Genomic DNA, 12,740 nt, shown 5'->3' with positions numbered 1-12,740 from the left:
GTACTCTACAGGAATGTGCTTCCCTTCCTGAAGGAGGTCAAAAGGCATGTCTGGAGACCAAGCTGGAGGAAGGGCCAGTGGTCCTGATCAGCCCACACTGACAGGCAGTGGTGGTGTCTAAACACGGGAGAACATCTGACATGGCCCCATCTCTTTGTCCCTCCCACTCTTGACTGGAAAACACAGAGGGGGGTCAGAAGGGCCAGGGGGAGGTCACAGACTCCCAGGAAATGCTTTGAAGGCTTTTATCCTTCTGATCAAACTCTGAGAACTTTCCAAACGTTGACACAAGGGAAGAAAAGCCTATTCTTCCCTGGGCCAGGGCCTTGGTGTCAGGCTGGGGCTAGAGGATGGGAGGGCCAGGGGGAAGGAGGCTCCAGGGTGGGAGGCAGAGGCAACAGTGACTCCGCTGGGACAGCAGGCTCCTGGGCACACACATTGCCCCTTTTTTCTCACCTCGAGATTTGTGTGCATCTGGCTCCATTTCTATTTGCTTATTTTCACTGGGGAAAGGACAGGGGTGAGAGGGATGAATAACGGCACTAAGCTTTAGAAGGACCCACCTCCAAGTCCATTCTTCTAACCTCCAGGCCTTACATAACCCTCAGAGCCTTTCTCCATGCCCTTCCTCTTTTCCCTCTCTTTTCTCTTCTCTTCCTCTCTTTCACTAAGAACATTTGGAAGCCCAGAAATGCTCCTTTGCAGGCCCAGCCGCTCTCCTCCAGGAGGCCTCTGAGATCATTATTTAAGTGGGATTTGGTATTCAAAGAAGAGATAATACGGCTGGGGAGAGGAGATGGGGTAGCTGTTTCCTTTTTCCAGTGGGAGGAATTGGGACCAGCCCAGGTTAGCAGGATGGTGAGAGTTTTCTTTTATTTGTTTCTGAGCTAGGTTCCTTCTGTAATAGCCCAGGCTGGCCCCAAATCCATCATCCTCCTGCCTCAGCCTCTGGAATGCTGGGATTATAGGCAAGTGCCACCATCTCTACCAAATTAGGAGGGGGGGGGGTTAAAGCAGAAAGTGGCCTCTCCTTTCTTCTGGCCCCACACCTCCAAACTGACCTAGCAGTGTGTTCTGAATGACAGAGGACAGGAACGTGTCCACAGATGAGCTGCAGGTGACATGCACTGGGCATCTTTGAGAGCTGTTTTGGACTCAGGTAACATAAATGTTTCGTTTTGTTCCACTGTGCTTTGCTTATATAACATCAAAATATAATTTTCCTAAGATCTTTATCCTCGGTATCCACGGAGCATATCCTTGGTATCCACGGAGAATCCCGTGGCTATCGGAGTCTCTAAGTGCAGACAGGTATGTGCTAGAGTTGGGGCAGTAAGGAGCTGATACAACTTTCTTCCACGGTGAAAGATCTGGAGGCCTAGAGGGTTGAGAGCTTGTCCAGGTTCACAGAGAGTCTCTGGCAGAGTTGAGACTAGTGCTAGCTCCTGCTTCCCAGTCCAGTGCATTTCCCAGCAGGCAGAACTGTACTCTGTTCCCAGGCTGGGCCTTCCTCATCCTTGTGCCCAACCATCTCACTTCGTCTCCAGAATGTGATGCACGGACACGTGTCCAGGTGATTTATTTAGGATGTGTCTTATCTGAAGCGGGCCTGGCCACTTCAGGTTCTGTGGGCCGGCTTGTCTTAGTCACATACCTTGTTGCTGTGAACCTGGGGGGAGAAAGGTGTGCTTTGGCTCTTGGTTGAGAGGGGATCCAACCCAGCATGGGAGGAAGGCACAGTGCTGGGCTGTGACATGGGAGGCCACATTACATCCATAGTTAGGAAACAGAAAGGCAGCTGAGTACCCGGATTCACCTCTCTCTTTCCTGTGCTCCCAAACCTTAAAAAAAAAAAATGTTTTTGTTGTTGTTGTTTAATTCTGTCTCTGAAGTGCTGTGTACACCTGTCCCACTGGACTCCTTTCATGGCCTGTGCTTCTTTGGGTTTTTCCTACAGAGCCCCAACCCCATTTTGCCCATCCTTTTGACCCAGTCACCTTTCTCTTCGTATCCTTCTCTGAAAGAGACACTTGGGAAAAGCTCAGTCCCTGGTTGCTATCTATATTTCCTGGTCCTAATAGCAATAATAACATTTTTATATGGTAATTTGGAGATCATATTAACCAACAATTAAAAATATGCCCCTCAGTCCCACACCTACCACACAATAGATGGTCAGTATTAGTTACCTCCCAACCCTCATGCCTGGAGCTAGATGTCACCTTTCCCTTCACGCACGCTGATCTGTGCATCACTGCTTCCTGCCTCTTTTATGGTTGATTTCCTTATTAGACTCTAAGGTCTTCAAGGAAATTAATTTATATCTGCTTCATTTCTATAATTCCAGTGTTTTGTTTAGAATCTGGCACCCAGGGGATATTAAAAAGAAATTTATTACACAAGTGTTTGAAAATAAAACTCACATTGCATGGTGAGCAACACCATTTCAGATGGAAATACTTTGGTTTTTTTCTCATATTTAATAGTGATTCTAATTAGTTATCTGGGGCTTCCATATGTATAAGAGAAAAAAAATCACAAGAAAAATCAAGAGAAGACAAACAAGACAGGCAGAGGAAAAGGTCCCTAAGGCCCGTGGCCAGAGTAGAGTCCCCTCATTCCACAGAGAACAAGAGGTTCCACATTTCCCCAGCTCTACAGTGATGGCGGCTTCTCTTTCCCTTAGAGCAGTGGTTCTCGACCTTTCGAACGCTGAAACCCTTTAACACAGCTCTTCATGGTGTGCTGACCCCCACCCGTAAAATTATTTTGTTGCTACTCCATAACTGTGATTTTGCTACTGGTATGAACTGTAATGTAAATATCTGATGTGTGACCCACAGGTTGAGAACCACTGTCTTGGACTGCCCTCTGTAGGCAGAAAGGGCTGTGCTCTCTGTTCGTTAATTCTCTCACAAAATGCTTCCCGAGCACTCACAGGACTGTCAGTTCTGTCAGTCAGCTTTGTGACGCTGTGACGGATGCCCGAGAAAAACACTTGAAGGAGGAGATATTTTGTTCTGTGTGGTAACCTCTATTGCTCATAGGCCAGAGGCATGGCAGAAACACCAAGGTAGAAGAGTATGGAGGAGGAAAACTGCTCACTTCCGGGAAATAAGGAAGTACAGAGGAAGGTTTGGGGACAAGATATATCCCTTCAGGTCATGTCCAGTGATCTATGTCTAATTAGGCCCCGCCTCCTAACTTCCAGTTAACCCACTGATGAGTTAGAACTCTCATGATCCGATCACTCACATCTCAGGTCTCTACCTCTGAACACTGCTGTAGTGAGGACCAAGGCCTTCGATGTGTGAGTTTTCCTGGGAGAATATTTGATGTCTAAATCGTAAGACTCAAGTAATCAAGATATAGAAGACCTGGGTGCTCCCTTCAATAAACTTGTTTTTAATCAACAGAGACATATACATGGAAACTCAGGAGTAGGCTGTGGTTTTCAGGGAAGGCTTTATGGAATAGGGATCATCCGAACTAGGCTCAGGTAGCCTGGAATACAGAAGGATAGACGAAGGCAAGAAAGCCTGTGTGAATACAGCAGGGCTTCAACAGCAAGGCATTTGTTTGCTGGAATGTGCCACAGGAGAGGAACAGTAGGAAATAAGGCAGGAAAGGTGGGTAGATGCAGGTCACAGAACTCCTCAGGTGCTTGCTGGGCTCAGTCTGGTCTCTCTTTGGTGTACAATGAAATGCTTTCTTTGAGGTGGAGAAGGAAATGGGGCAGATACAGTGATGAAAAGTGGGTGGGTTTGGAGCCAGAGAACTTGATCCTGAGTCCAGTTCTGTGATTTAGGGAGCCATACCATCTTGCTGAGCCCCGGTTTGTTTGCTCACAAAATAAGGACTAGGATTTTTTTCCAGGTTGGTTTTTTTTTTTTTTTTTTTTTTTTTTTAAATCAGACCCAAAGCCTCGGGCATGCTAGGCAAGCACTTTAGTATCTCTTAGCTATGCCAGATCCTCAGCCTCAGGACTCTGATCTTACTTTTTCCCCAGGAATACCACGAGAATGAACTGTGCACGTGCTTTGGAAAATACCAGATCAGAGTTCACTGATTCATAATCAGAAGTATAACTAAGAGTCACACCGTAGCGATGTAGGGCGAGTTTGATTACAGAAAAAAACGGAGAGATGAGCTGAACAGTCGACGACGCAGGGGTTCGTTAAGGCCCTGAAGGATGGCGAGGAAACGAAGAAAGGGAAGCATACAAGGATTACATCCACAACCTGGAACATTCTGTAGTGAACTGAAAGGGGAGTGTGAATGGTTCCAGGGCTCTGGGTGTGAGCAGCTGGGACAATGGTGGCACCTTCAGTGATTTAGGGAACCGAAGAGCGGGCAGGTTGGAGAAGAATGAGAAATTGTCTCCATTTGGAAATGAATGAGTTTAGTATTTTCACATCCCAAGGCTCCTTTCAGTTGAGTTGCTTTTGCTACAGAGAGGCTCTTTCTTTGGGGTTGAAAGGACTTTCCCCGCCACAGGATAGGTCTCAGGAAATGGTACAGTTTATCCCCTGCCTTCCACCTGCTCTCTCTGGTGAGGAGTTTGAAGCATCTTTTCTAACCACCCAATTAGCATAATAAATCTTAGTGGTAATTAATCAACTTGGTTGATTTTTTTTTTTTATAAGATTTATTTATTTATTATGTATACAACATTCTGCCTCCGTGTATGCCTGCACGCCAGAAGAGGGCACCAGAGCTCATTACAGATGGTTGTGAGCCACCATGCGGTTGCTGGGAATTGAACTCTGGACTTCTGGAAGAGCAAGCAGTGCTCTTAACCTCTGAGCCATCTCCCCAGCCCCTTGATTAATTTTTGAGACAGGGTCTCATGTAGCCCCGTCTGGCTTTAGACTTGCTACGTAGCCGAGGATAACCTCGAACCTCTCATTCTCTTGGCTCGACCTCCTGAGCATTGGGATGACAGCTGTGCCACTGTTACTGCTTTATGCACTGTTGGGGGTCAAACGCAGGGCCTCATGCATGCCATGCAAGCCCTCTGCTAACTTAACCTTCCCACCCCCCATGCAGCAGAGTTAAAACCCGCTCTTTTACCACGCCCCTGCCCCTCCCCCCAAGTCAGCTGACCCACAGAAGGGTTGGCGTTGAAGTCTTTCCTTCACCTTCTGAAAAGATCTGCAAACATTTGCAGCATGAGTCATGCCTGACTGAGCTTGGATCCCCTCTTCCTTGTCCCGGCGGCTCCTCCTGAAGGTCTTCAGGAAGTCATCTCCGGTGTGGTGCATCAAGGCGGCAGCCCTGCTCAGACCTGTCCAGACGGCCGGCGGTGCCTTCAGTCATCTCTCCCTTGGTCTTAAAAAAGACTTGCTTCTGGTGGAGCAGATGCAGACATAGTCCATGGCCTTCAATTAAGAGTTCACAGATGGCAAATAAAGGCAAATAAACCTTGCAAAGCACTCTGGTATTCGAAAGTGGAATTCAGGCAAGAGCATGCTTAGAAAGCTCGTGTCAGTCTAAGGATGTGTAGAAGACTGTCAAGTGTAAGGCTAAGAAGTGAGTAGAAGCCAGGTGTGGTGGCTTTAATCCCAGCACTCTGGAGGCAGAGGCAGGAGGATTTCATCAAGGCCAGCCTGGTCTATAGAGAGAGTTCCAGGATAACCAGGGCTATACAGAGAAACCCTGTCGCAACAAACAAACAAACAACAATAAAAGAAAGAAAAAAGGAAGCAGGGCGGTGGTGGTGCACGCCTGTAATTCCCAGCACTCGGGAGGCAGAGGCAGGTGGATCTCTGTGAGTTCAAGGCCAGCCCGGTCTACAGAGCTAGTCCAGGACAGGCTCCAAAGCTACAGAGAAACCCTGTCTCGAAAAACAAAACAACAAACAAACAAACAAACAAAAAGAAAGAAACAAAGAAAGAAAAAAGGAAAGAAAGAAGGAGTAAGCAGAGACTAACTCACCTCGACTGCCATGCCAAAGGCTTGCAGTGTATCCTAAAAACAATGGAGGACCTTGGCCAGTTCCCGTCACAAGAGCTGTCTTGTCTCCTGAGCCATCAAGCACTTGAGAAAGGCGGTGATAAATCCATTCACTCTGCAGCATTCGTGGCTGGCATAAAATAAAAGTGCTTGTAGGTTAGGAAATCTAGCTGACAGTGTGAAAGCAAAGAAAGGCCTGGTGTTTGCTGGAGGAATGAACTTCACCGTCCTCAGGGCTGACCTTTGCTTTAGGGAAAGAATTAGCTCACTTCTTATAGAAGAAAGGAGGCAGATAGCCGGATTCCGGCTCACTATTCAGGCTGCTGCTCTTGAGACTGCCAACCCCAGGGCACGGTTGGGACTGTGTTGGAGAAAGTGCACCCTCTAGAGGAAACAGGATGCATGCTTTTTGGTAGGGCAGCTGCAAACCACTTCCAGAACTTTGGCCTGCTTCCTTTCCCCCAGAGGCCTGGCCAGCTTGGGGGTGGAGCTGGCTGATTGTTTATCTGTTTCTGAGTCTGGCCACCCCTGAGAACAAAGTGGCTTGGCTGTAGGAGGTGGCATAACAGCTGGGAACTTTGGATCACAGCTGGAGGTGGCAGATACAAGGGCTGGCGACCTAGACACACAGTTGGAGGCGGTAAACACAACAGCCAGAGCAACAAAGAAAAGCTAGTGGGTAGCCAAAGTCTCTAGGGCCCTAGAGTCTATAGCCCTAAAACCTTGCCTTCAGAGCTCCAGGCTCTTGTCTTCTCGGCGGCAGCAAAACTCCTCAGGTCAGGGTACCAGGTGTTTTGGCCCAGGAGCCAGAAGATCTGGGTTTGGCTTCCCGTTTTACCTCTAATCTGAGCCTTAGTTTTCTAATGATGTTTCTCCTGTCCACCTCACAGTGTGGGGATCAAATTACATATTTTATAAAGTGACAGATAACCATAGGCTGTTGTTTGGAGACGGATAAGCTAGGTTTTTGAGAGCCTCCATCCTTGCTGACATGTAAGCACCTCCTCTTAACACAAAAAGAGGGCATAAATGAGAGATTCCTGAATGTCACCACACAGGGGTAGAGGTGGGGAGGAGGAGGAGGCCGGCATTCTTTTTTTTTTTTTTTTTTAAGATTTATTTATTTATTATGTATACAACATGTATGACAGCAGGCCAGAAGAGGGCGCCAGAACTCATTAAAGATGGTTGTGAGCCACCATGTGGGTGGTGAGAATTGAACTCAGGACCTCTGGAAGAGCAGTCAGTGCTCTTAACTTCTGAGCCATCTCTCCAGCCCAGAGGCCGGCATTCTTGTTCCCCATAGGTGTAGCTGGAAGCTTAATCTTTCTTTCGCTATCCAGTGAGAACTTTCATCTCCTCTGTGAGATCTCTGAAAATATTGTATAACTATCTGTGGACATTCCAGGACAGCATGTTCTGTACCTTTCAAGGGACTCTTCACATCTGGACAGTCCTGATTATAGTGGTGTTTTTTTGTTTTTGTTTTTTGTTTTTGTTTTTTGTTTTGTTTTGTTTATTTTTGGTTGGGTTTTTTGTTTGTTTGTTTGTTTTTTCAGTATAACTCCGGAATCTTTCTCCCTATAGTTCGAACTCACTGGTCCTGTTTGTTCTTGGAGCTCAGAAAACTAATCTGACCCTTCATTCATGTGATGGTTCCTCAAGCCAAGTATTTTGTACACATCTGTTCTTTCTTCAGTTCATCCCTTCTCTTGACAAAATCTGCCTGTTCCCTCTAACCGTTTCCCATGTGATCTGGCCTGGGATCTTTTCATCTCTTGATTGCTGCTTGAGATGGAATACTGGAGATGCAGAATGAACCAAGCAGAGTGGAATCAATTACCTCCTTATTCTAGAGACTTCATTCAACCAAACTAGCTTAAGATTGTATTGCTTTTTGGCATGAATAACTCATACTGGATTTTTTTCTTTGCTAAAATGTTTAAATCTCTCTTTTTCCCCCCATGGTAATGTGACCAAATTACATCTTCATAATCTTAAACTTTCCCAGATAATTTTTGGGCCCAAGTGCATAATCCAACATGTATCCTTTTCATTAGGTTTGGCTCACTCATCTGGTTCTTTTTAGGTCCCAATTCTGCTCAGTCCTTGTAAACTGTCCCAGGTCTGTGCCATCCACATAACTGATGGCCACAATGTTCTCTACTTTTGAATGAAATTAGTGTCAAGAACATTGAATAGGGCAAGATCAAGGATAAATCTCTTTGCTCCATCAATAGGAAATGAATTCTAGGCTATGGGGCTCTACTCACCAGTACCACTGACGTTTGAAAACCACCTAATTACAAAGCTATAATGATAGATTTTGTTTAAAAAAAAAAAAACTTGCTGAAGTTACACATTATCTGTATTTTGTTGATTTGTCAATTTGGTAACCTCATCATAGAAGGAAATTAAATTGTTTTGATATGACTTGTTCTCAGTAAACCCACAGTGAGTCTGACTGACAACATCCTGTTCTCTTGTTCTGTCTAGTTATATAACCCTTGTATTTTATTTGAGAATCTTTCCTAGGAACAGTATCACCCATTTCTCTATAGCTTATAAAATATGTTTCATTTTTATTTTATTTATTTTTTAAGATGTATTTATTTATGTGTATGAGTGCTCTATCTGCATGTGTGCCTGCATGACAGAAGAAGGCATCAGATCCCATTGTAGATTGTTGGGAGCCACCATGTGGTTGCTGGGAATTGAACTTAGGGCCTCTGGGGGAACAGCCAGTGCTTTTAATCGCTGAGCCATCTCTCCAACCCCTCACTTTTATTTTTGAAAATTAAAATTAAATTGTTTCATATTTAACTGTGCAATTAGTTTGTTCCCCAACAGTCCTTAAAAATCTCATGTACAGGTTTCACATCCTTAAGAGTTTGGATGATGATCAAACATTCTTATGTGGATATATATGGATTGCGGTAGATGGTTGTTATTATTAGCACTTTGGAGTATTGATCAGGGCTTTATTTAAGTTCTAAATAGGAATTATTCAGAGCTATGGAGCTTCCTTTTTGCTTCAAAGGAACCAAAGCCATAGGTAGTGAAGAGCACTGGGATCTAGCCGAGTAGCAGTCTCCTTTAGATATGAGTTTCAGATGGTTTCCAGGCTAGTAAAATGGGCAGACTGGATGCTTCTGAACGTTCTCGGGACCCTCATCCATTGGTGATCTCCAATTCAGTGCTTGTGTGGGAAGGAATACATGGACAGAACCGTATAACTTAGACTCTTCCAGAGGCAAAGGGATGGGAAAATGCGCGAGTATGATAAAAAGCAATGACGAAATGCAATGGTTGAGACGTGGGAATACAATGGCTGCTCTGATCTCCAAAGAGCCCCAAATCCCAGAAATCATCTTCATCCTTCTCAGGAGTTGCAGGTGTCAGACTCGGAGTCTAAGTGATTGAAATCTTCTCTACTGGAAAAGGACAAAGTTACTTTTTGGGCAGGGATGCCAGACACCTTGTATTAAGTGAACTGTCTCCTGTTTCAGCGCCTTGTCCCACTTTCTACTGTCAGGATGAATAGCAATCTTGAATTTGAGCCCGCGCAGACACAGCTGCTTCTAACTCATATGGAGACCACCTGCACCTCCCGCAGTCAGGACAGTTTTGCTGCCTACAATCTGGCATCTCGGCCAATCTGTGGGGAGACGTCTGGGTGCTGACAGGCAGCTTCAGCCCGTTGCTTCCTTCCTGCTTACTGTCTTTGCTGAGGTCTTCACTGTGCTCTTCCTAACACCAAGCGAGACCCTGGCTCAGACTTAACTTCTCCCAGGCAGTGCAGACAAATGTTGATGATAATGGCGGCAATGAATGAAGGAGACTGGATGCTTGACCAGCAGAAGAATGGATGCCTTCTGCTGTTTTCTCACCCGTGGCTTTTAACTCGGGGCGGGGAGAGAGAATAGTGAAATTAAAGGTATATGAGCCTCTTAAGCAGGACAACTTCAGTGGAATAGGTTTTCTTGCCTTGATATTCATCAGCGGGGAGGAGTTTTACTTTGAATTAGGTATCTCCACAGGAGCGGGGTGTGTGTGTGTGTGTGTGTGTGTGTGTGTGTGTGTGCAACTAGGCATGCATGCCTGTGTGTGGAGATCAGCAGAGCTCTCATTCCAGCTCTCAGAGACCTGTGCACTTCCTATTCTTTCTTCTCTGTCTCACCTTCTTCTTCCTGTGATCACAAACATTATTACACTGTTTTGCAATGATGTGTTTAATTCATGTCCTCACTAAGCTGTGAGCTCTTAGCAAGAATGATGTCATTTTCACCTTTGACCTATCAGTACCTCATGCCGTGACTGGCATTTAACAAATATTTGCTAGGGTAAATGGCATCCAAATGAAGGTTAGGGGCTGCTGACAAGATGACTCTGACTCAGCAGGTAAAGGCATCAGCTTGACCACTGAAGTTCAATGCCCAGGGCCCACAGGGTGGGAGGAAACAAAATCCTGCAAATTGTCCTCCAGCCGTGATACTTAAGCACCCCCACCCCCACCCCTGCTCCATAAATAAATAGAAGGGATTTTAGAAGGAAATCAGAGTTAGAGCCTCCTCCCATTGGATGGTGTCTAGGAGTTGGCTGGGTTTGGGCAATAACCTCCTTGATGCTGTTCTGCTCCCTGCAGATGACATCAGTTGCGAAGGTCTACTACAGTCAGACGACTCAGACAGAAAGCCGGCCCCTAGTGGCGCCAGGAATACGTCGGAGAAGGGTCCTGACCAAAGATGGCCGTAGCAACGTGAGAATGGAGCATATTGCTGACAAGCGTTTCCTCTACCTCAAGGACCTATGGACGACCTTCATTGACATGCAATGGCGCTACAAGCTTCTTCTCTTTTCTGCAACCTTTGCAGGCACCTGGTTCCTCTTCGGCGTGGTGTGGTATCTGGTAGCTGTGGCCCATGGGGACCTGTTGGAGCTGGGACCCCCTGCCAACCACACCCCTTGTGTAGTACAGGTGCACACACTCACTGGAGCCTTCCTCTTCTCCCTGGAATCCCAGACCACCATTGGCTACGGCTTCCGTTATATCAGTGAGGAGTGCCCTCTGGCCATCGTGCTGCTTATTGCCCAGCTGGTGCTCACCACCATTCTTGAAATCTTCATCACAGGTACCTTCCTGGCAAAGATCGCCCGGCCCAAGAAGAGGGCTGAGACTATCCGTTTCAGCCAGCATGCGGTGGTAGCCTCCCATAACGGGAAGCCTTGCCTAATGATCCGAGTTGCCAATATGCGTAAGAGTCTCCTCATTGGATGCCAAGTGACGGGCAAACTGCTTCAGACCCACCAGACAAAGGAGGGTGAGAACATTCGGCTCAACCAGGTCAATGTGACTTTCCAAGTGGACACGGCCTCTGACAGCCCCTTTCTCATTCTACCCCTGACCTTCTACCACGTGGTAGATGAGACAAGCCCCTTGAGAGATCTCCCCCTCCGCAGTGGGGAGGGGGACTTTGAGCTGGTGCTGATCCTAAGTGGGACAGTGGAGTCCACCAGTGCCACCTGCCAAGTTCGTACTTCCTACCTGCCGGAGGAGATCCTCTGGGGCTATGAATTCACACCGGCCATCTCACTGTCAGCCAGCGGCAAATACGTAGCTGACTTTAGCCTCTTTGACCAAGTTGTGAAAGTGGCTCCCCCTGGTGGTCTCCGTGATAGCACTGTCCGCTATGGAGACCCAGAAAAGCTCAAGTTGGAAGAATCGTTAAGAGAGCAGGCCGAAAAGGAAGGCAGTGCCCTTAGCGTGCGCATCAGCAACGTCTGACTTCCTGCTCTCTCCTCCCCAGCCCTTTGGCCTTTTCCTCTTTCAGTGCCCTGGGAAAAGGAGACTATCCAGGTTCCCTGGAGAACCCAGAAGCACCCATCCTCTACTTCCCCTTCCTTAACCCAGTGGCCTGTCAGTAGTCCAGACCAACGGGAGTCCCATGTTTTCCTCTCACTGTCCCCTCGCGCCGTCCTCTACTGCTATGATGCCAAGTACACGACTCTTAAGCCAGGATGGGGGAAGGAGAGGGAAGATTAGGCTGAACCGGCTTGGAAGGCCTCAGCCATGCTTGGAGATTCACATTAAGAGGACCGTGTGATTGGAGGGCTAGACTCCCCCCAGCTACCCACTGCTAGAAAGTGTGATGATGTGACGGGAGCCCCTCAGTCTCTGTTTCCAGCTAGTAAGTCCCCTAAGGCAAAGCTCTCTCGGAGAGTCACTCATGGACTGTGCTCTCAGAAATAAAGGACGCTGAAATCAGTTTTCCCTGGGCTCTCTACCAAATCCTGAAGAAAGCAGCCGGGGTTTGCCATGGTGTATTTCATCACAGCTGGTAACTCCCGACATAACCTAGACTTTAGCTCACCGTCTTCTTTCCCCTTCCCAGTTCTCAAGTGGATCTTCTCAGGAGTCCCAGTTCTCTCTCAGCCTCTGTTCCCACAGAACTGGGGCTGATCTGAGAAACGTCAACAGCCACTACCCTCCTGCACCCACTCTGGGTTCTGAGGAAGTCAGTTTTAGAACTATTGCCCAAAACTCTGGCCCTGTCCTGGAAAGATTTCTTTTACTGTGTCCTGTGAATGGGAAAACCTTAGCCAATGAGCGCTCTCTCTCTCTCTCTCTCTCTCTCTCTCTCTCTCAAAATATTTTTTGAGACAGGGCCTCACTATATAGCCCTGACTGTCCTTGAACTCACTCTGTAGACCTGGCTGACCTTGAACTCACAGAGATCCTCCTGCCTCTGTTTCCCAAGTACTGGGATTAAGGTGTGAGCCACTAT

General features: G+C 47.0%; 1 protein-coding gene and 1 long non-coding RNA gene across 2 annotated transcripts in view; one reads left to right on the top strand and one right to left on the bottom strand.

The window, feature by feature from the left end:
• Kcnj10 (potassium inwardly rectifying channel subfamily J member 10) overlaps positions 1 to 12,221 on the top strand; it is a 30,819-nt gene extending 18,598 nt beyond the window's left edge. Inside the window, exon 2 of the mRNA XM_036202949.1 lies at positions 10,601 to 12,221. Within this exon, the coding sequence (XP_036058842.1) occupies positions 10,601 to 11,740 (1,140 nt within the window). The 3' untranslated portion in view covers positions 11,741 to 12,221. The remainder of the gene's footprint in view (positions 1 to 10,600) is intronic.
• LOC118593465 lies at positions 4,810 to 6,349 on the bottom strand. Its single transcript, XR_004946228.1, has 3 exons — positions 6,197 to 6,349; positions 5,938 to 6,085; positions 4,810 to 5,381 (listed from the first exon to the last, which is right to left on the bottom strand). It is a non-coding gene; the product is annotated as an uncharacterized LOC118593465 (long non-coding RNA).
• Positions 12,222 to 12,740: the final 519 nt, after the last annotated feature.

The sequence above is a fragment of the Onychomys torridus genome, chromosome 11, assembly GCF_903995425.1.
Source record: "Onychomys torridus chromosome 11, mOncTor1.1, whole genome shotgun sequence".
NCBI classification, from domain to species: domain Eukaryota; kingdom Metazoa; phylum Chordata; class Mammalia; order Rodentia; family Cricetidae; genus Onychomys; species Onychomys torridus.
Note: the sequence above shows the minus strand (reverse complement) of the source record. Positions and strands in the feature narration are given on the sequence as shown.